Genomic DNA, 24,062 nt, shown 5'->3' on the forward strand with positions numbered 1-24,062 from the left:
ACTTCTCTGGACTCACTACAATTCTCAACAGTGACTGTATTTTCTGGTATGATCTTTGCCTCGGTGATGGGTCAGATAGTATGCCAGCATTACCCAATATAGTGTGGTGGGATGCAGTGGGGAGGAAAGTGTCTGGATGGACCATGTGGAGTCTGCAGAAACATGTAAACTGGATAAAAGGTCCCAAGAAACCTCCTGACCCCAGAGACTACATCTCACGGGCTGGACTATCCGGAAGCCACCGGATCAGATCTTCCAAACCTAACAGATGACGTGGAACTTTTGTGGAAATTTCTTGAACCTTGTGATTGTGTTCCCAGACATTGCTCTTTGCCCCGGATATACATTTGTACTGGACTTTCTTTACAGCCTGTGGACTGTTCTTATTGAACTGTAATAAGTGGCTTATGAGTGAGGTGGCCAGCGGCCTGTGTAGGCCAAATGGCCAGCTCACTTATTATATGAGGGGAGAGGTTGTGATGGTGCATTATGTGTGGTTTATTGTGAGTCCTGACATTGTCATGACACTGCAGTAATGTTATAGTGTGTTTATGTGGCTGCACATAGCGATATAGCTATATTGCTATGTGCAGTTTAATGAATGACGAGAAGTGTATGAGGCTGATTGGTCACTGATTGGTCAGCGTCATACACTTCTCTCCACAACGCCCACTTGGTTATATAGTAAAACACGCCCAGTTGTCCATTGAGAAACTCATTAGCATAAAGCTAATATAGGTCATAACTCCGTCAAAAATGATAGTTTTTCTAAATAAAAAACAGGGCCTCTTTAAATATATTACTTATTTTAAGCCCTATATGTTCTGAGAAAAACAAGACCAAATACATATAGGTTGGCAGAGAAATAGAACAACAATTAAATTTTCACATGACTAAAACTTGAATGAGGCCACTTCATTTCATTAGGTTCACATTATCAGTACTTGACAGAACACTCTCTTTACCCTTAGAACAGCCTGAATTCTTAGTGGAATGATATTACTATGTACTGGAAACCTTTATTCCAGATTCTGATTATTAACTTCACTCTGTCTATTCCACTACATCCCACAGATGTTCTATAAAATTGAGATCCGGTGACTGTTCAGCCATTAGGATATGCAGACCTCATTATCATGTCCATGAATTCATCCTGTGATTTGTCTCATGACACATTATCTTGTTAAATGTAGACTGTGGGCAATATTAGACTGTCTATAACAATATTAAGTTAAGATTGTGTATGTCTCATTAGTATTTAAACAGCCAAATGTGTTGGCAAAGAACAAGCTTCATTGCCAGACAAGTTTCTGCTTTTCAAAAAAAAAATATTTTATTAAGTCAAGCTTTATGTAATAAATTAATAGTGGAGGACTGAGTGTAGACCAGAATCCTGGACTGTCATGGATTTCTTTTAAAGTGTTATACAAAGCGTTATAAGGCTGGAATAGAGTCAAAAGTCATGGCTTAAACTTCTTCCTGCTTGATCCATTTCTGACTTTGGCTCAAAACACTGCATGTGAGTTTCCAGCCTAATACGAATGTTATAAGTTTGTAAATTTTTCTATTGTGAAACAAAATCACAATTATTTTTTTTTAATCCTAACAGAAAATCCCAGTAAAATCTCTGAGGGAAACTTCACATTATTGCTAAATTATAAAGTAGAAGATGAAGATATCATGCAGCAGTCTTCAGGAGAAAACCCCATTACCCTTAATCTACATCCAGGACTTCACAGTAAAGACCTATCATATAATTTCACTAATCATGAGGAACCTTCTACTAGCCAATCACAGATTGTTACCACAAGTACAGCTCAGAAAGGGGGTAAAAGTTTTCAATGTGGTAAACAGTTCACAAAAATCTCAGGTCTTTTAACAAACAGAAGAATTCACACAGGAGAGAATCCATTTTCATGTTCAGATTGTGGGAAATGTTTTACAGATAAATCACATCTTGTTAGACATAAGAGAATTCACAGAGGTGAGAAGCCGTATTCATGTTCAGAATGTGGGAAATGTTTTACATATAAATCATATCTTGTTGCACATGAGAGAAGTCACACAGGAGAGAAGCCGTATTCATGTTCAGAATGTGGGAAATTTTTTACACACAAATCACATCTTGTTACACATAAGAGAAATCACTCAGGGGAGCAGCCGTATTCCTGTTCAGAATGTGGGAAATGTTTTACAAAAAAATCTAATCTTTTTATACATGAGAGAATTCACACAGGAGAGAAGCCATATTCATGTTCAGAATGTGGGAAATGTTTTATAGTTAAATCACATCTTGTTAGACATGAGAAAATTCACACAGGAGAGAAGCCGTATTCATGTTCAGAATGTGGGAAATGTTTTACAGAAAAATCATCTCTTGTTAAACATGAGAGAAGTCACACAGGAGAGAAGCCATATTCATGTTCAGAATGTGGGAAATGTTTTACAGATAAATCAAGTCTTGTTAAACATGAGAGAAGTCACACAGGAGAGAAATTATATTCATGTTCAGAATGTGGGAAATGTTTTACAGATAAATCAAGTCTTGTTAAACATGAGAGAAGTCACACAGGAGAGAAATTATATTAGTGTTCAGAATGTGGTAAATGTTTTACTACTAAAGGCACACTTAGGGCTCATCAGAGAAGTCACACAGGGGAGATGCCATTTTGATGTCCTATATGTGAAAGATGTTTTACAAAGAAATTTACATTTTGGAACTCCGCAGATAATTCACATGGAGTAGAAACCATAATCTCGTTTAGAATGTGGGAAATGCTATAAGAGCAAAAAAATAATAATATTTTAAACACATCAGATTATTCACAGACTTTAACCCCTTAGTGACCATCCTATTTTAGGCCTTAATGACCAAGCTATTTATTAAGTTTTTCCATCGTCTCATTCAAAGAGCTATAACTTTTTTATTTTTGTCGACATAGCTGTATAAGGTCTTGTTTTTTCGGGACAAGTTGTATTTTGTGATGGCACCATTTTGGGGTACATAGAATTTATTGATTGATTAACTTTTATAAAAAAAATTTTGGGTGGGGAATAGAAAAAAACAGCAATTTCCCCACACTTTTTTGCATCCTAAATTTACGCCGTTTACCGTGTGGTATTAATAACACAATAACTTTATTCAGCGGTTTGTTACGATTGCAACAATACCAAATTGATATAGATTTTGTATGTTTTACTACTTTTACCCAGTAAAAACATTTTTTTTTTAAAAATTATTTGTTTTTGTGTCTCCATATTTGAAGAGCCATATCTTTTTTTTATTGTTCCGCCGATGCAGTTGTATGAGGGCTTTTCTTGCGGGACAACTTGTAGTTGTTATTGGTACCATTTTGGAGTACATGCAACTTTTTGATCACTTTTTATCACTTTTTTTAAGGCAGGATTCACAGAAAACATTGATTTTTGCATGTCTTTTTTATTTTTGACGACGTTCACTGTGCTGGTTAAATAATGTTATAACTTTATAGTTGGGGCCATAACAGACGCGGCGATACCAAATATGTGTAACTTTTTTACCTTTTTTTAATAATAAAGCATTTTGTAAGGGGAAAAAGTGGGTTTTTAAATTTTTTTCATGTATTTTTCTTTTATTAACTTTATGAAACTTTTGTTTTTTACTAGTCCCATCAGGGGACTTAGCTAAGCGATCCTCCAATCGCTTTTATAATACATTGCAATACTTCTTATATTGTTGGTATTAGTGCCTGTCCGTGTAAAACAGACAGGCATCTGCTAGGCCATGCCTCTGACATGACCTAGCAGGTATAATCTACATGCAGACCCGGGGGTCTTTATTAGGATCCCCTGGCTGCCATAGAACACCGGCACTTTTACATCATGCGCAGGGTGCCGGTGAGGTAAGAGAGGGAGCTCCCTCTTTCCAAAACCACTCATGTAAATGTTTTGTTTTTAACATATATGGATATTTTATATTTGACTTTCATTAAAACAGTATAAAAAGATGAAGGTGATGGAATCGAAGAATAAAAACCACTAACAAAGTAACTTTCTAATTAAATAAAAGAAATATTCACAGATTTATTTTCATGAAAGGAAATGTCATAAGTGTATTTATCACTGAATTAGAATCAAGGTTGGTGCCCAAAATCATGCCCACATATGGTGGGGAATGGCCCCACAATTTTTCTTGTAATACCCCAATATTTACCGGCTAAATCGTGTGTCCATTTGTCATCTATGTGGGTATGGTTGTGGTTGAGGTTCCACTGTTCTTACCCTCGGGATAGATTCACTTGCGGCAGATGTGTAGCATAAATTTCTGAAACTGTAAATAGTTCCATACATCTGAGGGGGTTGTTTCTGCAGCACGCACATGGATTCTGAAATCACCATTCAGATGAGTGGAACAGCCGCAGACATTTCTAACACAAAACTGCTATTTGTGAACAGGAATCATGCATGCAGTTTAGCTATAAAAAAAAAGCTCATGAAAAACTGCACCTCAAAGCCAGAAGTGGAACCAGCCAGAAAGAAAAGTATAAGTCCTTCATTTATATTTGCCAATACTTTTTAATACACTCTTAGATTTGCCTAAAGAAAACTGCATGTGTGATTCCAGAATTAGACAACCTAAACAAAACCTCACACCAAGAAATGGCGTATGTTGGGGTCCCTTATTGCAAGTAGACAACCTAAAAACGAACCATGAAGGGACATAGCCCTTAAAGAAATAGTATACTAAATGATATACAAAAGTACAAAAAAATCTTTTTTAAAGAAAATGTCCACTGAAGGGCACAGCGCGAAGGGGGGGAAATGTTGAGAACGACGGCACAGATGCATGGGAAATCTGGGGTCATTCTTGACCTCCTGTTCCTCCAGTAATTAAATAAGGGCATCAAATGCCTGTTTCTCTGCCGGAGAGCACATAGGGACACTATGATCCCTTCTACCAAAGTGCTTCTTGAAAAGCAATTTCCTAGAAAAAATAGCCAGATCTTTGATGGTGGTAAAAAGATCGAATCTACCCGTAGGAGAAAAAGACAAGCCCTTTTGTAAAACATTAATTTGAGAGGACGACGAAGTGTAGGAAGAGGTTAATTACCTTCAGAGCCTCCTGTTTCTCTTGTCCCTGTTGAACACCCCCCTGGTCTTTCTTTTTACTGCCGGTGTTCTGGAGTTGAACATAGGGTCTCCATCTCCCGCGGCCTGAGGTTTGTCTAAAAAACCGCCACATTCTTCTTCTGATACAAGAGAGGTGGAAGAGACAGAACGGGACAGAGAACGGGCTCTATCCCTTTTAGTATGCCAGCGGTAGATTTTATTGGACTGAAAATCACTCAGATCACGCTGAAATGTTCTAATTTTAAGGTCTTGTATTTCTCTTTCCCACTTTGTTAATTCCTCCTCCAATGCTTTATCAAAAACATCAAGCTCCTCTTTACTAAGGGACTGATGAATTTTATCTTTAAGGGGGTCAATTTTTTTTTCCAAAGAGTCGAGGGTTCTGCGATCTGCCCCAATGAGCAACTCAATAAGCGTACGTGAGCATTTAGTGAGGGAATCTTCCCATTTTGTAACAAATGAGGTATCTTCTGTATCTAGGGTTGGGAACACCTGCAGACGTAGGCCACGAGGTATAATATCTTTTTGTAGATAGTTCTCTAGCGCTGCCTTGTTCCACCAAACCTTAGTACGTTTTTTTAGAAGATCACGTATTTTAAGTTTCAGGCCCTTAATGTTACTACTCTCTGTAGTCACTGCTGAATTCTCTCCGAATATGGTACCAAGTCGTGTAATCCAATACTTATCTCTTTTCCTGAAATCCATATATCCTTAGGTATTTTCTGTAAACGCAGACAAAAGTAATCAGACAACCTAAACAAAACCTCACACCAAGAAATGGCGTATGTTGGGGTCCCTTATTGCAAGTAGACAACCTAAAAACGAACCATGAAGGGACATAGCCCTTAAAGAAATAGTATACTAAATGATATAGATATAGATTTTATTGTCTACTTCTGCATATTGTTATAATCAGCTGGTAGCACTATACTATGTGTGGGCCTTATTACCTTATACCCATGGGTTTATACTTAAGTCATATGGACTATCTGAGCGTAGTTTGGTCATCCTTGGATGGTTGACTCTGTTTGTCTATGGTCTATTCCATCTGACCCTGCTGTATATATCTCTGTGTATGATGTATCCCATCTTTTTTTCCATTATATGTTATTGGTGATTATATTTAATAAAGATTTTTTTGTACTTTTGTATATCATTTAGTATACTATTTCTTTAAGGGCTATGTCCCTTCATTGTTCGTTTTTAGGTTGTCTGATTCCAGAATTAGACAGGATCCAGGAGGAACGTGTCTCATTTAAACCCCTGACGTTTGGTTTCCATCTGTTAGTGAAATGTGCGGTATTACCATGCCGAGAACTAGAGCGCTCTCAGGCCTTCAGAAAGGTTATGGATGTCTATGATTCAGGAAACGGCAGTTGTCTAAAATCTCCACATGTAGATGGTTTTCTGGACAGTGGAATGATTAACATCTAATAATTTGACCATTTTCCCTTCGGAACATGGAAATACCAGTAGACCCGCCACGGAATGGCCAAAAAAAATAAAACGAAATGGAGGATTCTTGAATGGCCAAGTGAAAAGCCTAGTTCTAATTACCATCAAGATGCTGTGGGGAGATGTAAAACTGGTTGTGCATGCTCCACATGAAAGAGTAGGAAACGTCATCTCCCATTTAAGAGACTAGTAGACCGTAAAGCCCCATTCACATTTGCAAATTTTATACAGTATTTTGCATCAGTATTTATAAGACAAAACTAGGAGTAGGTCCAAGACATGGAAGACATGCAGATCTTTCCATTATACTTTTCTGTGTTTATGTTCCGCTCCCAGTTTTGGCTTACAAATACTGATGCAAAATACTGACCAAAATATGCAAGTGTAAATGAGGCCACATAAATGAAACGTCTGCTGGAGGCTGTTTTTGCCAAAGGGGCAGAACCAGGTATTTGAGCCGTACAAGGAAGTGGCATATCTGTGAGGTGGGGTTTTTTTTGGTTAAAAAATTATTGCAAATTCAATTTATGAATTTTTCTTTCATATTTTTATACTGTATGAATGAAGATTAAATATTAATACACATGTCAACAGATGTAAATAAAAAAGATTACATAGGGTCTCTTTACGTGACTGTAGTAGGAGACTTAGACACTGCAGGGTCCATACATGTGTAGTTTTGAAGGGTAAGATAATGATTGTGAGTAAGACTAAAACGACATTAGGGTTTCACCTTACACATGAAAAAACATTATAGTTGTGTTTCCATCCACAGATCAGGGTTTACATGAACTACCGTTCCTGTCCTGACACAGCCGCGCAATGATCTCCCATCATCTTACACTAAGGCTGGATTCACACCAGCGTTGCGTTTTTGCGCGCGCAAACAACGCGGCGTTTTGCGCGCGCAAAAACCATTTGACAGCTGCGTGTGTCATCCGTGTCTGATGCGCGGCTGCGTGATTTTCGCGCAGCCGGCATCATAGAGATGAGGCTTGTCGACGCCCGTCACTGTCCAAGGTGCTGAAAGAGCTAACTCTTTCAGCACCCTCGACAGTGAATGCCGAACACAACAGCGAAAAACCTGTAAAAAAAAAGATAAAGTTCCTACTTACCGAGAACTTCCCGGCCGTTGCCTTGGTGATGCGTCCTTGGTGACGCGTCCTTGGTGACGCGCCTCTCTTGACATCGGGTCCCACCTCCCTGGATGACACGGCAGTCCAAGTGACCGCTGCAGCCTGTGATTGGCTGCATCCTGTGCTTGGCCTGTGATTGGCTGGAGCTGTCACTTGAACTGAAGTGTCATCCCGGGAGGAAGGAGACAGGAGTAATCGGTAAGTTAGAACTTCGGGTTTTTTTACAGGTTCATGTATTTTGGGATCGCAAGTCACTGTCCATGGTGCTGAAACAGTTTAACTCTTTCAGCACCATGCACAGTGAATGTCTCCCGACGTCGCGGACCGGAAATTTTTTTGCCGGGTTCGGCCAAAACGAGTTTGGCCGAACCCGGTGAAGTTAGCTTCGGTTGTCGGGGTTCGCTAATCGCAAAGACACTCCGTTTGGATGTTCGGAAACAGAAAAGCACGTGGTGCTTTTCTGTTTACATTCATCCTTTTGACAGCTGTTGCGCAAACACGCAGTTCGCACGGAAGTTCTTCCGTGCGACATGCGTGGTTTTCACGCACCCATTGACTTCAATGGGTGCGTGATGCGTTGAAAAAGCTGAATCAACGGACATGTCGTGAGTTTTTGGCAACGGAGCAACGCTGCGCAAAAAACGCTGCCATGTCTGCACGGCCCCATTGACTAATATAGCTACGGGCAACGCACGTGAAAATCACGCGCGTTGCACGCGCGTATTTTACGTTCGTCTGAATAAAGCCTAAACCTTATGTGTAACGTTGTGTTGTTAGAATTTTATTTTGTAATAAAGTGCTTGTTTCTCACAATGTTTTTGTTATTTTCGGTGTTCGTTGAATTGGGTTACATCAATGTACCTAAAAGGGGTTATCTGTCTGTTTACAAGGCAATGGTGTCGCATCACATGGTAATGATTCAAATATAATGGTGGTTTCTCTTGGCTCAAATACCCACAAAATCTCTCTCAGACCGGAGCAGGCAAAACTAAATTGGGTATGATCCAACAAATACCCTAAATAACATATATAAAGTACAGTGAAGTTTACCGCTCAGACGGCACTGGTAACAGTCCAATATCATTCAGTATGGGCTCTCTCCCAGAAAAATGCAGTGGACAGTCCGCAATCCAATGAGGGTGTGGATGGTAATTTTTATCCTTGTAGTTCCACCAAGCTCCTTATCGTCTCTCTCCACATTCAAAGAACTCCTGGTAGGAAAAGGATTTTATGTCTCTAATAGATGGAAAAAGGAAGACACATAGTGCAACACCCTCTGCAAAACGATTGCTCCACGCCAAGTTTAATCCATACTCACAGAAGTAACAAGAAATAAAAGCATCAAGGTAAGTAAAAATCTTTAACATTTCTAGGCGGCACGCCAAACACTCTCGCCCGACCCTGGGTTTCGCCCTTCCGGCTTCCTCTGGGGCATGTGTGACGTGTCTAATTAACAGGTTTATATAGCCGCATATCATTTAAATTTACATAAATTTACATACATAAAAAATGGTTAAAAAAACATATACACCCACAATGATCTCTGCAATATATAGAGATAATCTGATCTTACCATCATGATCGTATACATATATATACACTTTTATTATTTTTATATAAATGCCTAATCTCTTTAAAAGGTAAAAAAATAAATAATATATTATGCTAAACAAGCCTATTTGCCACCTTTATAGTTGGTTAGATTCCACATATCATCCCATATCCATTATATTGATTTTTATTTATATTTTATCAGTTGTTTTATATTTTTTCTGTCTCTAATTTTCCACTTATATTATTTATATTTTATCAGTTGTTTTATTTTTTCTCTCTCTATTTTTCCACTTAGTCTGAACTGTGGCCAATCTCTAAAGCTTCCAGAGCTTCAGTGAGCTGCAGCTAATCAGAACAATTGAGTTCTGCTGAGACAAGATCCCTTGGTCAAAATACTATGTGTGAACAAGTCTCTTACTAATACTATACATAGGGCATTTTTTTGCATAATTGTTTTCATAACATGGAACTACCAATATGGACCAGAATATCTATCAGATGATATCTCACCAATATTAATAAGTACTTGTATAAACAAAAAAAAACATTTTTATAAAAAACATTTCAATTTGAAGTCTGATTTGAGTCCTAAGGGCTGAAGCGTTTTTAATTGATAGATCCAAAAACTTTCTTGCTTGCTCATTTTTTTAATAAAATCCTCCCCCCTCCAATGATTATCAATTGTCTCAATAGCAAAGAATTTAGTGTCCTTGGGATCTTTATGGTGGAATTTACAATAGAGTGCTGACACACTATGGTCCATCTTGCCTTTTCTGATGTTATTACAGTGTTCTGCTATTCGAGTTTTCAATTTGTGGGCTGTATAAAGAAGTGGGGTATAATAAAAGAAAGGGGAATGTTACCTTTTTTATGGATGCCGAAAATAAAAGAAAATATGAGATCAAACATTTTACAACGTGTAATACTAAAGGGGTTATATACTTCTTGCAGTGTCCCTATGGGCAGTTATATGTAGGACGTACAGCCCGCAAATTGAAAACTCGAATAGCAGAACACTGTAATAACATCAGAAAAGGCAAGATGGACCATAGTGTGTCAGCACTCTATTGTAAATTCCACCATAAAGATCCCAAGGACACTAAATTCTTTGCTATTGAGACAATTGATAATCATTGGAGGGGGGAGGATTTTATTAAAAAAATGAGCAGGCAAGAAAGTTTTTGGATCTATCAATTAAAAACGCTTCAGCCCTTAGGACTCAAATCAGACTTCGAATTGAAATGTTTTTTATAAAAATGTTTTTTTTTGTTTATACAAGTACTTATTAATATTGGTGAGATATCATCTGATAGATATTCTGGTCCATATTGGTAGTTCCATGTTATGAAAACAATTATGCAAAAAAATGCCCTATGTATAGTATTAGTAAGAGACTTGTTCACACATAGTATTTTGACCAAGGGATCTTGTCTCAGCAGAACTCAATTGTTCTGATTAGCTGCAGCTCACTGAAGCTCTGGAAGCTTTAGGCCTCATTTACACGAACGTAATATACGCGCGTGCGACGCGCGTGCTTTGCACGCATGTCGTATGCACCTATATTAGTCAATGGGGCAGTTTAGACGATGCGTGAATTGCGCTCAGCGCGTGTGCGCAGAAAAAAACTCACGACATGTTCTATAATCGTGCGTTTCTCGCGCACTCACGCACCCATTGAAGTCAATGGGTGCGTGAAAACCACGCATGCCGCACGGAACCACTTCCGTCCGAACTGCGTGATTCGCGCAAGAGCTGTCAAACTCCTGAATGTAAACAGAAAAGCACCACGTGCTTTTCTGTTTACAAACATCCAAACGGAGTGTCAAATTCGAGATGAGCGCACCGAACTTCACCGGGTTCGGCCAAACTCGTTTTGACCGAAACCGGTAAAAAATGTTCGGGTACGCGACGTCAGGAGACAGTCACTGTCCACGGTGCTGAAAGCGTTAAACTGGTTCAGCACCATGGACAGTGACTTCCGCTCCGAAAATCCATGAACCTGTAAAAAAAAAAAGATGTTCTGACTTACCGATAACTCCGGTCCGACCTCCCGGGATGACAGTTAAGTCCAAGTGACAGCTGCAGCCAATCACAGGCCAAGCACAGGCTGCAGCCAATCACAGGCTGCAGCGGTCTCATGGACTGCGGCGTCATCCTGGGAGGTGGGGCCGGATGACAAGAGTGGGACGCGTCACCAAGGCAACGGCCGGGAGCCCGGACTGGGGGAAGCAGGAAGTTCTTGGTAAGTATGAAAGTCTTTTTTTATTCACAGGTTGGTGTATATTGTGTTCGGCATTCACTGTCGAGGGTGCTGAAAGAGTTACTGCCGATCAGTTAGCTCTTTCAGCACCTTGGACAGTGACGGGCGTCGACTAGCCTCATCTCTATGATGGCGGCTGCGCGAAAATCACGCAGCCGCGCATCATACACGGATGACACACGGAGCTGCCAAGTGCCTTTTGCGCGCGCAAAACGCAGCGTTTTTTGCGCGCGCAAAACGCACACGCTCGTGTAAATCAGGCCTTAGGGTATGTGCACACACACTAATTACGTCCGTAAGTTACGGACGTATTTCGGCCGCAAGTACCGGACCGAACACAGTGCAGGGAGCCGGGCTCCTAGCATCATAGTTATATACGATGCTAGGAGTCCCTGCCTCTCTGCAGGACAACTGTCCCGTACTGTAATCATGTTTTCAGTACGGGACAGTAGTTCCACGGAGAGGCAGGGACTCCTAGCATCGTACATATGTATGATGCTAGGAGCCCGGCTCCCTGCACTGAGTTCGGTCTACTACTTGCGGCCGAAATACGTCCGTCAATTACGGACGTAATTAGTGTGTGTGCACATACCCTTAGAGATTGGCCACAGTTCAGACTAAGTGGAAAAATAGAGAGAGAAAAAATATAAAACAACTGATAAAATATAAATAATATAAATAGATCAGACTAAGTGGAAAATTAGAGACAGAAAAAATATAAAACAACTGATAAAATATAAATAAAAATCAATATAATGGATATGGGATGATATGTGGAATCTAACCAACTATAAAGGTGGCAAATAGGCTTGTTTAGCATAATATATTATATATATTTTTTTACTTTTTAAAGAGATTAGGCATTTATATAAAAATAATAAAAGTGTATATATATATGTATACGATCATGATGGTAAGATCAGATTATCTCTATATATTGCAGAGATCATTGTGGGTGTATATGTTTTTTTAACCATTTTTTATGTATGTAAATTTATGTAAATTTAAATGATATGCGGCTATATAAACCTGTTAATTAGACACGTCACACATGCCCCAGAGGAAGCCGGAAGGGCGAAACCCAGGGTCGGGCGAGAGTGTTTGGCGTGCCGCCTAGAAATGTTAAAGATTTTTACTTACCTTGATGCTTTTATTTCTTGTTACTTCTGTGAGTATGGATTAAACTTGGCGTGGAGCAATCGTTTTGCAGAGGGTGTTGCACTATGTGTCTTCCTTTTTCCATCTATTAGAAACATAAGATCCTTTTCCTACCAGGAGTTCTTTGAATGTGGAGAGAGACGATAAGGAGCTTGGTGGAACTACAAGGATAAGAATTACCATCCACACCCTCATTGGATTGCGGACTGTCCACTGCATTTTTCTGGGAGAGAGCCGATACTGAATGATATTGGACTGTTACCAGTGCCGTCTGAGCAGTAAACTTCACTGTACTTTATACATGGTAATGATTGGCTGCCTTGGAGACAAGACAAAGTGTCATGACACCTTATAATCATAGAGAAGCGGAAAGCTGCAATGTGGGAATGCTGCAGAATAAAGGAGTATTCCCAACACAGGATATGCCATAAATGTCTGGTAAATGCAGGTCCCGTCTCGGGGACCTAGTGTAAAGGATCTGCCAGGCACAGCTTCTGTGTCAATGCACATAGGTAATCAGTCTGCACCTGCTTCTATGTCTGTGAGATTGACTCCATCTTCCACCACTCAGGATGGCAGGCTTAGGAGTGGGAGAGCCTATCACAGCCTGGCCAGACGGAGCTAGCTCCCGCCCTCTGTCTATTTATACCTGCCTTTCCTGTTCCTCCTTTGCTTGTGATTCTTCTCTATTGGTTTCCTGGCCCTGCTGCAGCTTCTTGAACTACTGATCCTCTGCTTGTGATTGACCTTGGCTTTTCTGACCACTCTTCTGCTCTGCGTTTTGTACCTCGCTCATCTCCTGGTTTGACTCGACTCGTTCACCTCGCTTGTTGCTCACGGTGTTGCCGTGGGCAACTTCCCCATTTCCCTGGCTCCTTTGTACCCTTGTCTGTTTGTCTGTCGTGCACCTAGCAAGTGTAGGGACTGTCGCCCAGTTGTACCCCGTCGCCTAGGGCGGGTCGTTGCAAGTAGGCAGGGACTGAGTGGCCGGTAGATTAGGGCTCACTTGTCTGTTTCCCTACCCCCGTCATTACATAATCACAAGCCCATATACCTAGTCTACCCTGGTCCCTGACACTACTATGGACCCTGGCCCAGCAAATGCAGGGTCTCTCCCTACAGTTCCAGGCCCTGGCTCAGAGGGTCAACCAGCCTGATGCTACCATGGTAGTGCCCCTCACCTCTTGAACCCCACCTCACATTGCCTGACAGGTTCTCAGGGGACTGGAAGACTTTTCTCTGCTTTCGGGAGAGTTGTAGGCTCTATTTTCGCTTAAAGCCCCACTCCTCAGGTTCTGAGAGCCAGCGGGTGGGTATAATTATGTCCCGGCTCCAGGAAGGGCCCCAAGAATGGGCCTTCTCCTTGGCTCCTGATGCCCCTGAACTTTCCTCCGTTGATCTTTTCTTTTCTGCTCTCGGACTCATTTATGACGAGACTGACAGGACTGCCTTTGCCGAGAGTCAGCTGGTGACCTTACGTCAGGGTAAGAGACCTGTTGAGGGAGGAGTATTGTTCTGACTTTAGGAAGTGGTGCGTAGCTTCTCGGTGGAATGACCCTGCCTTAAGTTGCCAGTTTAGGTTGGGCCTGTCGAACGCCCTGAAAGACCTGCTAGTTAGCTATCCCTCTTCTGACTCCCTAGACCAGGTTATGGCTTTAGCGGTACAACTTGACCGACGTCTCTGGGAACGACGACTTGAACGTCTTTGTGCTTTCTCCTCTGACTCTCCCATGATGCCTCCCGAGGTTCCGTTGCTTCGTTCTTCCACAGAAGACTCGGAGGTACCTATGCAACTCGGGGCCTCCGTGTCCCCCCAACAACGTAGAGAGTTCCGCAGGAAGAATGGTCTCTGCTTCTACTGTGGGGATGACAAGCATCAAGTGAACACCTGTCCTAGGCGTAAGAATGCAGCCGGAGAACTTCCGCGCATAAGTGATCATCGGGGAGGTCACTTGGGCGCACAGGTATTTCCCATAAATATGAAACGTAATAAAATCTTGCTTCCCTTTCAGGTCTCTTTTGGTGGTAGGTCTGCTACCGGCAGTGCCTTCGTGGATTCAGGGTCTTCTGCTAATATCATGTCTGTGGAATTTGCTATGTCTCTAGCTATGCCTTTGATTGATTTGCCTAAACCTGTCCCGGTAGTGGTTATCGACTCCACTCCTCTTGCTAATGGTTATTTTACACAGCATACCCCTGTTTTTGAACTCCTTGTTGGCTCCATGCATTTGGAGCAGTGCTCTGTACTGTTAATGCAGGGATTATCGTCCGATTTGGTTTTAGGCCTTCCCTGGTTGCAGTTGCATAATCCCACGTTTGACTGGAATTCTGGGGATCTTACCAAATGGGGTAATGAATGCTTGACATCATGTTTTTCTGTTAATTCTATTTCTCCCCCTGAGGAGGTCAACACGCTACCTGAGTTTGTTCAGGACTTCGCTGATGTTTTCTCTAAGGAGGCCTCCGAACTGTTACCTCCTCATTGAGAATACGATTGCGCAATCGATTTGGTACCAGGAGCTAAGCTCCCTAAGAGTAGGATATTTAATCTCTCTTGTCCCGAACGTGAAGCAATGAGAGAGTATATCCAGGAATGCCTGGCCAAGGGTTACATTCGCCCCTCTACTTCTCCGGTAGGTGCTGGCTTCTTCTTCGTGGGGAAGAAGGATGGTGGTCTAAGGAACCAGTATCCCCTTCCTTTGATTCCTGATCTCTTTAATCAGGTTCAGGGGGCCCAATGGTTCTCTAAGTTTGATCTACGGGGGGCTTATAACCTTATCCTCATCAAAGAGGGGGATGAGTGGAAGACTGCGTTTAACACGCCCGAAGGTCATTTTGAATACCTCGTCATGCCCTTTGGGTTGTGTAATGCTCCCGCGGTCTTCCAGAATTTCATAAATTAGATTTTAAGAGACTACCTGGGGGTATTTCTTGTAGGGTTACCTTGATGACATACTTGTGTTTTCCAAGGACTGGTCCTCCCACATTGAGCATGTCAGGAAGGTGCTCCATATCCTTCAGGAAAACAAACTGTTTGCTAAGACCGAAAAATGTGTGTTTGGGGTGCAGGAGATACAATTTTTGGGTCAAATCCTCACTCCTCATGAATTCCGCATGGACCCGGCCAAGGTCCAGGCTGTGGCGGAATGGGTCCAACCTGCCTCCCTGAAGGCGTTACAGTGCTTCCTGGGGTTCGCTAATTATTACAGGAGATTTATTGCTAACTTCTCGGTCATCGCTAAGCCTCTTACGGATCTCACTCGCAAACGTGCTGATCTCCACTGGCCTCCTGAGGCTGTCCAGGCTTTTGAGGTCCTTAAGGAGTGCTTTATCTCGGCCCCGGTGCTGGTTCAGCCCAACCAGATGGCGCCATTTATCGTGGAGGTTGACGCGTCCGAGGTGGGAGTGGGGGCTGTCTTGTCTCAGGGTACCAGGTCCCTCACCCATCTCCGTCCCTGTGCCTACTTCTCCAGGAAGTTTTCGCCCACTGAGAGTAACTATGATATTGGCAACCGCGAACTCTTAGCCATTAAATGGGCATTTGAAGAGTGGCGCCACTTCCTGGAGGGGGCTAGGCACCAGGTAACGGTCCTTACCGACCACAAGAATCTGGTTTTCCTAGAATCTGCCCGGAGGCTAAACCCGAGACAAGCTCAATGGGCGTTAATTTTTACCAGATTCAACTTTTTGGTTACCTATAGTGCTGGGTCTAAAAATATTAAGGCTGATGCACTGTCGCGTAGCTTCATGGCCAGTCCTCCTTCGGAGGAAGATCCTGCTTGTATTTTGCCTCCAGGTATAATCATTTCCTCTATTGATTCTGATTTAGTCTCTGAAATTGCGGCTGATCAAGGTTCAGCTCCCGGGAACCTTCCTGAGAACAAGCTGTTTGTTCCCCTGCAGTTCCGGCTAAGGGTACTTAGGGAAAATCATGACTCCGCACTATCTGGTCATCCAGGCATCCTGGGTACCAAGCACCTCATTGCCAGAAACTATTAGTGGCCTGGATTGCCTAAAGACGTTAAGGCCTACGTCGCCGCTTGTGAAGTATGTGCTAGGTCCAAGACTCCCAGGTCCCGACCAGCGGGCTTACTACGTTCTTTGCCCATTCCCCAGAGACCTTGGACCCATATCTCCATGGATTTTATCACCGATTTGCCTCCATCTCAAGGCAAGTCGGTGGTGTGGGTTGTAGTAGACCGCTTCAGTAAGATGTGTCACTTTGTGCCCCTCAAGATACTACCCAATGCTAAGACGTTAGCTACCTTGTTTGTCAAACACATCCTGCGTCTCCATGGGGTCCCTGTCAATATTGTTTCTGACAGAGGGGTACAATTTGTTTCTTTGTTTTGGAGAGCCTTCTGTAAAAAGTTGGAGATTGATCTGTCCTTCTCCTCTGCCTTCTATCCTGAAACTAATGGCCAAACTGAGAGGACTAATCAGTCTCTAGAACAATATTTAAGGTGTTTTATCTCTGACTGTCAATATGAATGGGTCTCATCATTCCCCTCGCCGAATTTTCCCTTAATAACCGGGTCAGTAACTCGTCAGGGGTCTCCCCCTTTTTCTGTAATTGGGTTTAATCCACGGTTCTCCGTTTCACATGGTAGTTCCAACAATCCCGAGGTAGAGGTCGTTCATCGGGAACTGTGCACAGTCTGGGCTCAGGTTCAGAAGAACCTAGAGGCGTCCCAGAGCATACAAAAAACTCAGGCTGATAGAAGACGTTCTGCTAACCCCTTGTTTATGGTCGGGGATCTGGTGTGGCTATCGTCAAAATATTTGCACCTTAAAGTCCCGTCCAAGAATTTTGCTCCCTGGTTTATAGGGCCATACAAGGTCATTGAAGTCCTCAATCCTGTCTCCTTCCGACTGGAGTTGCCCCCATCTTTTCGAATAGACTACGTGTTTCATGCCTCCCTCCTTAAACGCTGCTCCCCGTCCTTGGCTCCCTCGAGGAAACCTCCGGTCCCTGTTCTCTCCCCTGAGGGGGCAGAATTCGAGGTGGCCAAGATTGTGGACAGCAAGATTGTCCAAGGCTTCCTCCAGTACCTGGTCCATTGGAGAGGATACGGGCCTGAGGAGAGGACTTGGGTACCCGCCCCGGGATGTTCACGCTGGGATATTGGTCAGGAGGTTTCACCTTCGTTTCCCCAATATACCAGGTCCACTTAGAAAGAGTCCGGTGGCCCCTCATAAAAGGGGGGGGGTACTTTAAAGGATCTGCCAGGCACAGCTTCTGTGTCAACGCCCATAGCTAATCAGTCTGCACCTGCTTCTATGTCTGTGAGACTGACTCCATCTTCCACCACTCAGGGGGGCAGGCTTAGGAGTGGGAGAGCCTATCACAGCCTGGCCAGATGGAGCTAGCTCCCGCCCTCTGTCTATTTATACCTGCCTTTCCTGTTCCTCCTTGCTTGTGATTCTTCTCTGTTGGTTTCCTGGCCCTGCTGCAGCTTCTTGAATTTTTAGTCCTTGCTTCATATTGACCCTGGCTTACTGACTACTCTCCTGCTCTGCGTTTGGTACCTCGTACACTCCTGGTTTGACTCGGCTTGTTCACTACTCTCCTGCTCTGCGTTTGGCACCTCGTACACTCCTGGTTTGACTCGGCTCGTTTACTACTCTTATTGCTCACGGTGTTGCCGTGGGCAATTGCCCCTTTTTCCCTTAGCTGCTGTGTACCCTTGTCTGTTGTCTGTCGTGCACTTATTGAGCATAGGGACTGTCGCCCAGTTGTACCCCGTCGCCTAGGGCGGGTCGTTGCAAGTAGGCAGGGACTGAGTGGCGGGTAGATTAGGGCTCACTTGTCTGTTTCCCTACCCCCGTCATTACACTACCCATATCAGCGATTGCAGATTGACTCAGTTACCAAAGGTGGGATAATATGAACATGTACTGGTCTGTGTAGATCTGTTCTCTAGGTGGCCTGATGAACAATGAAAATAGAAAGAAGGGTGGATCTTTTTGGGGCGCTGCTGCGTGGTACGATCAAAGGAATGGCAAACAGATTGTTTGAAATAAAATCTGTTTTTATTCAAGAGATGAGTGGCGACTCAGCCACTCATCTCTTGAATAAAAACAGATTTTATTTCAAACAATCTGTTTGCCATTTCTTTGATCGTACCACGCAGCAGCGCCCCAAAAAGATCCACCCTTCTTACTATTTTCCTTGTTCATCTCGTCAAGCGGTTACCTATACTGCAACCGGCCTGGATCTGGCAGCAGCACCTGTGGATTTATATCGTGACTTAAACCTTTGTCATCAGGTGAGCATGGTACATTCTCATCTTTTACCTGCTTAACCCACTGACCTGCACCATGTGGCGCCGTGTTTTTTGCTCTTTTTCTCATTACTAGGTGGCCTGCGGCGTGGCCAGTAACGAGGGCCGCAGCAAAAGTAACTGCTCTCAGAAGTGGTATGTAGATATGGGGTCCCTGAGACAATAGAAAGTGATAGAGAAACTCACTTTACTTTAGAGGTTCTCCAAGAAATCGTGAAGGCCCTGGGTATAGAGCAGCTTTTCACACCCTGTATCCCAAGAGCAGTGGGAAGATAGAAAGGTTGAATAGCACTTTAAAGTAAAAAATACAGAAGTTCATAGCTAAAACCTATAAACCCTGCACTGAGTGTCTGTCCATTGCACTCTGACCTCACAAGTTATGTCGGAGCTCTGAAAAAAACCAGCTCACGCAGATGTATAAATATGTTTGATTCCATTCCAGATCCTAAGTGAAAGTAGGACATTGTTTACAGCCAGGGGACTGGGCGTGTTTAAAGAGACACTGTAAAACACTAGAACCGCACTGTGACGTCCGTACCAAGTCCAACTCACAACTCCCACCTCCCACATCCGTTAATTTGGAAGGAAAGACAACACGCCAGTCACTGCTGAAAGGTCCTCAATCACGATGCTGAACTGTGGGTCTCGTCAAGCTCCGGCTGACCTTCATCTTTTCTGTCATCTCTACTTTACCTATTGTGTAAATGATGAGCTAGAAGAAGAGTTTAATGACAAGTTTATCAAACATCAAGTGATATCTGTATTGACTAAATTGCTGGACTGTTGTATATGTATCCATTCAAAAACGATGCCAGATCTAGCAATACCCCTGAAGACAGAGGAGGTTATTGCCTTGGCCTTGCTGTCCCATCTCTTTTCCCTAGCGCATAACCCTAACTCCCTGAGTTTTTTCCCTTGGTTCCCTGGCTGTTTTACCGTATATGACATTTAAAAAGGGAAGCGCTGTGGAAAATAGATCTCAGGCCAGGAATACTGCAGTCCATGATTAGATGGTACCCCAATGACACTGTGTGATGTGTAAACAAAGGTCAGGTTAATAATAATGACATGTTGTTTGATGCTTTAAACCTCACCTACTGTGAGGGAAAGAAAACACGGAATATGTATATTGTGTGGGGGTAAAAGCAACTGGCAGCTCCCAGTGCTCCGAAACAGCTAGAAAATGGAGGACGCAGGGCCTAGAAAGTGCAATCAAAGGTAATCTAACTAATAAAGAGGTGGCATCGATAAATGCCACCGGACGGGACATGATCTTGTTCTACTGGATTGCAGGAGTGTGTAATCACTCCAGGGGACGTGCTTCCACCCAACATATATTTCATATATGCCGGATTCAAGCATATAAGTGGTTGCCACCCAGGAGGCCAGGAGTATGTACCTTAGCCAAACTACAATAAGCTACTTAGATAGAGATATATTATGTTTAAACTTGTAATATGTTTGATTGCAAAAATATCAGCAGTTAAGAAAACAGCACAGGATATTAAAGTGCATGTGGTTCCATCCACCACCCAAGGATCCGAGAAAGGAGGAGACATTCAGGGCCACCTGTTTACGTGACACTGAATGCTTCCATACCTGATAAAGTTATTTGTCAAGCCATAGCACGACACCAAAATAGATGGTATTGCCTGAATTGTAAAACCTGGAATTCCCTAAATCTTCAGGTGTGTACAGTATGTAACGCAATTATTGCTAGACACGTATAATGAGTACACACCCAAAGGTGAATGGCACAACAGGATCCCCTTTATTCAGGGGATCTGACCAGAACGTAGTCTCGGATGAGTATTCTAATACATGGCTAAGCAAATTTATGTACAAAAGAAGGGAATCGTCAAAGATATTTTAATATCTTTATATCTGTGAACTTAAAAGTGCTTAGTACTATCTACTGCTATGGACAGGTGTAACTGAAGCTCACAGAACTGCCGACACAACAGCCTACAGGGGGGGGGTTGCTATTCTAAGTCTTCTGGTTTATGACTTTGGATTACAAAAGGTGGACGTGACAAGACCTGATGACATTGTATGTCTTTTGGCTAAAGATACATACTAAGATGAGCTTGGGATTCTGTATGTTACCATATGTACAATGTATAAGTGCAATTATGAGGGGAACGCCCACACTCAATTCCATATGAATAAAGATGCATTTGCCCCTCCCAGGGGCAGAAACTGTTTTGAACACAGACACTGTGCGTCAAGGTCTCATTCCGGCCGGCCGGCCTCTCTCAGATCTACCAGTGAGGGAGCATTCATTAATTTGGAACTCATAGACAAATGCAGATAATGTCCAAAGTTAAGGGACAAAGTAAATTCTGCAGCGACATATGCTATTGGCTGAATATTAAATATTCTCATTGTTTGCTATTGACTGAATTAGAGTTGTTGTCACATTTCCTCTGATTGGTTAACCTCACGCCTACACGCCATTTGAATAATATTAGTACAGTAAAAAATAGTGTAGTACCGTGTTAGCCAGAAACAATATGCAATGTTAAATACCTTGGTGTCAAAAAAGACAAAAGTATAGAAGGTATGATACCTTTATTGGCTAACCATAAAAGTTCTATATGCGGCTTTCAGAGCACAGAGGCCCCTTCTTCAGGCAGTTTACAAATGAATGACTTCAAAAAAAGCACAACATTTAGATGTTACACAAAGACAATTAGAAGGAGCCTCTGTGATCTGAAAGCTTGCATATAGAACTTTTATGGTTAGCCAATAAAGGTATCATACCTTCTATACGTTTGTCTTTATTGACACCAAGGTATTTAACATGTTGCATATTGTTTCTGGCTAACACGGTACTACACTATTTTTTACTGTACTTGTATGAAATCAAAAATAACTGTTCATTATGAGTACTCTGTATTAAGAGCAACTGGGGATGTTTTTTGTAAGAGGAACCAAAACACATTAGATATTTTTATTAAATGATTCCTACACAGCTTTCTTAATGTCTGAATTTCTCAGACTATATATATTGGGCTTTATCAAAGGGGTAAGCACAGTATAAAGAAGTGATAGGATCTTACTGATGGTCGACATCTATCCTTTTGTTGGGACAACATACACAGTAAATAGAGAGCAGTAAAATATGGAGACCACAGTGAGGTGGGAGCTACAGGTGGAGAAGGCTTTCTGTCTACCAGTACTGGATGGAATCTTTAAGATGACAGAGGCAATTTTAAAATCCCAACATCCAGCAGATGACGACCAGTTTTCACACACAATGCATTTGTTATTATCTAGGCGTAACGCAGGGGTTTACAGATGGCCACATATCTGTCATAAGACTTCACTGTGAGAAGAAAACACTCACACAGTTCTGAATAGCTGGAAAAATAGAACTAAGGTTTGCAACCAGTAAAAGTGATGGCCCCCCCATTATTCAGTACAATGTGGAGCATTCTCTCCAGGAGGTTCTGCACCCCCTTCAGGATATTTACCTTATCCACACAATTCCCATTTCCCACATAGAGCTCACAGTAAAATAGCACATAAAGGTGATTGAAAACTGTACACACTGATACATTACTGATGAGGTACACTCACAGCAGTATTCTGAGCACTCACAGCAGTATTCTGAGCACTCACAGCAGTATTCTGAGCCCTCACAGGAAACCTGCACTCTGGGTGCTATGTGTGCTCAGGGCCTTTAAATAGCTTTCTCGTGTGATAATACACTATCAAATCTGTTTTCAGATGTATCTGTGAAAAAACACAGTGAAATTGATACTGCACTTATTTTACATACATTGGTGGTGTTTCACCAAAAACCTGTCTAAACATGCGTAAAAACAGGCATTGCTGACGAGGCTTTTGTGGGTCAAGCGCGCGTCGCAGAATCTTGAATTTTTTTAAGATAGGTCAGAGTGTCAAAGGTTGCATATGTAATAAATATAACGGATATTCAATGGTTAGTTTTTTAGATATTAATTTTTTTATAAAAATTTAAAATAAGGGAATTCCACCATGTTTATTGGAAAAGAGAGTGGTACCCTTTTAGAAAAGACGACCGAGTCAGGTGTCGTATTGTTCGGCTCTGCAAGGTGAATGAATGGATGCCAGCTTGCGTCCACCACGAAACTACATATTTTTTGGTGAGACCTTTAGTGGTAAACTTCCAGAGTCAGAAACGACGCTGGTCACTTCCCTGAAGATTTCATTTTTGAATTTGCACAACCGATGGCGAAAGTCAATAACGGACTGCGTCCATCCATGCAAAACTTTTGGTCCCAAAAGGTAAAATAGACTCTGAAACTCTAGCGCGCTCGGAAATTTTTCGCCGCTTGAACCCTAGACCGCTCGTTAGAGGCTGTGATGCTTTTAACACTGCCCATCAGGACACTATGTTCTATTTATATTACTCCAGTTGATGAGTTCCTGCCGCAGGGGTCAAAGTCCAGACGGCAGGGCTGTCTGAAATTGAGTTTTTCAAGCTCTTTTTTTCGGACAGCATTGTGGACAAAATTGTTGAGCATACAAATCTCTGTGCTCAATAATTTATTGCTGTCAACCCCAGTAGTTTTTATGCCAGGCCATACAGGTGCGATGATCGCTACCACCCAGGTCTCTGAATGCCCCATAGGCCCAACCAGCGTAGGAGAGGTTAAGGCTGGGTTCACACGACCTATTTTAAGGCATAAACGAGGCGTTTTACGCCTCAAATTACGCCTGAAAAGAAGGCTTCAATACTTCGGCAAACATCTGCCCATTGCTTTCAATGGGTTTGCCGACGTACTGTGCCGACCACCTTTAATTTTACGCCTCGCTGTCAAAAGACGCCGTGTAAAATTACAGCCTCGGCAAAGAAGTGCAGGACACCTCTTGGGACGTAATTTGAGCCGTTTTTCATTGAATCCAACAAAGAACAGCTCCAAATTACGCCCGTAAGTGACGCCTCGCAAAATGCGAGTACGAGCAATTACATATGAAATGCAGGAGCTGTTTCCTCCTGAAAACAGCTCCATAATTTCAGCCGTAATTGTCAATATCGTGTGGACATACCCTTATTCAGACCGGGCCAACCGTTTTTGTTTTTTTTTTTTCGTTTTTTTGAGTCCACTTTAGATTGGT

At 42.4% G+C, this 24,062-nt stretch overlaps 1 protein-coding gene across 1 annotated transcript in view; it reads left to right on the forward strand.

Moving 5' to 3' along the window:
• LOC142664692 (uncharacterized) overlaps window positions 1-4,637 on the forward strand; it is a 66,580-nt gene extending 61,943 nt beyond the window's left edge. Inside the window, exon 7 of the mRNA XM_075843942.1 lies at window positions 1,610-4,637. Coding sequence (XP_075700057.1) covers window positions 1,610-2,589 — 980 coding nt within the window. The 3' untranslated portion in view covers window positions 2,590-4,637. The remainder of the gene's footprint in view (window positions 1-1,609) is intronic.
• Window positions 4,638-24,062: the final 19,425 nt, after the last annotated feature.

The sequence above is a fragment of the Rhinoderma darwinii genome, chromosome 1, assembly GCF_050947455.1.
Source record: "Rhinoderma darwinii isolate aRhiDar2 chromosome 1, aRhiDar2.hap1, whole genome shotgun sequence".
Taxonomy (NCBI): domain Eukaryota; kingdom Metazoa; phylum Chordata; class Amphibia; order Anura; family Rhinodermatidae; genus Rhinoderma; species Rhinoderma darwinii.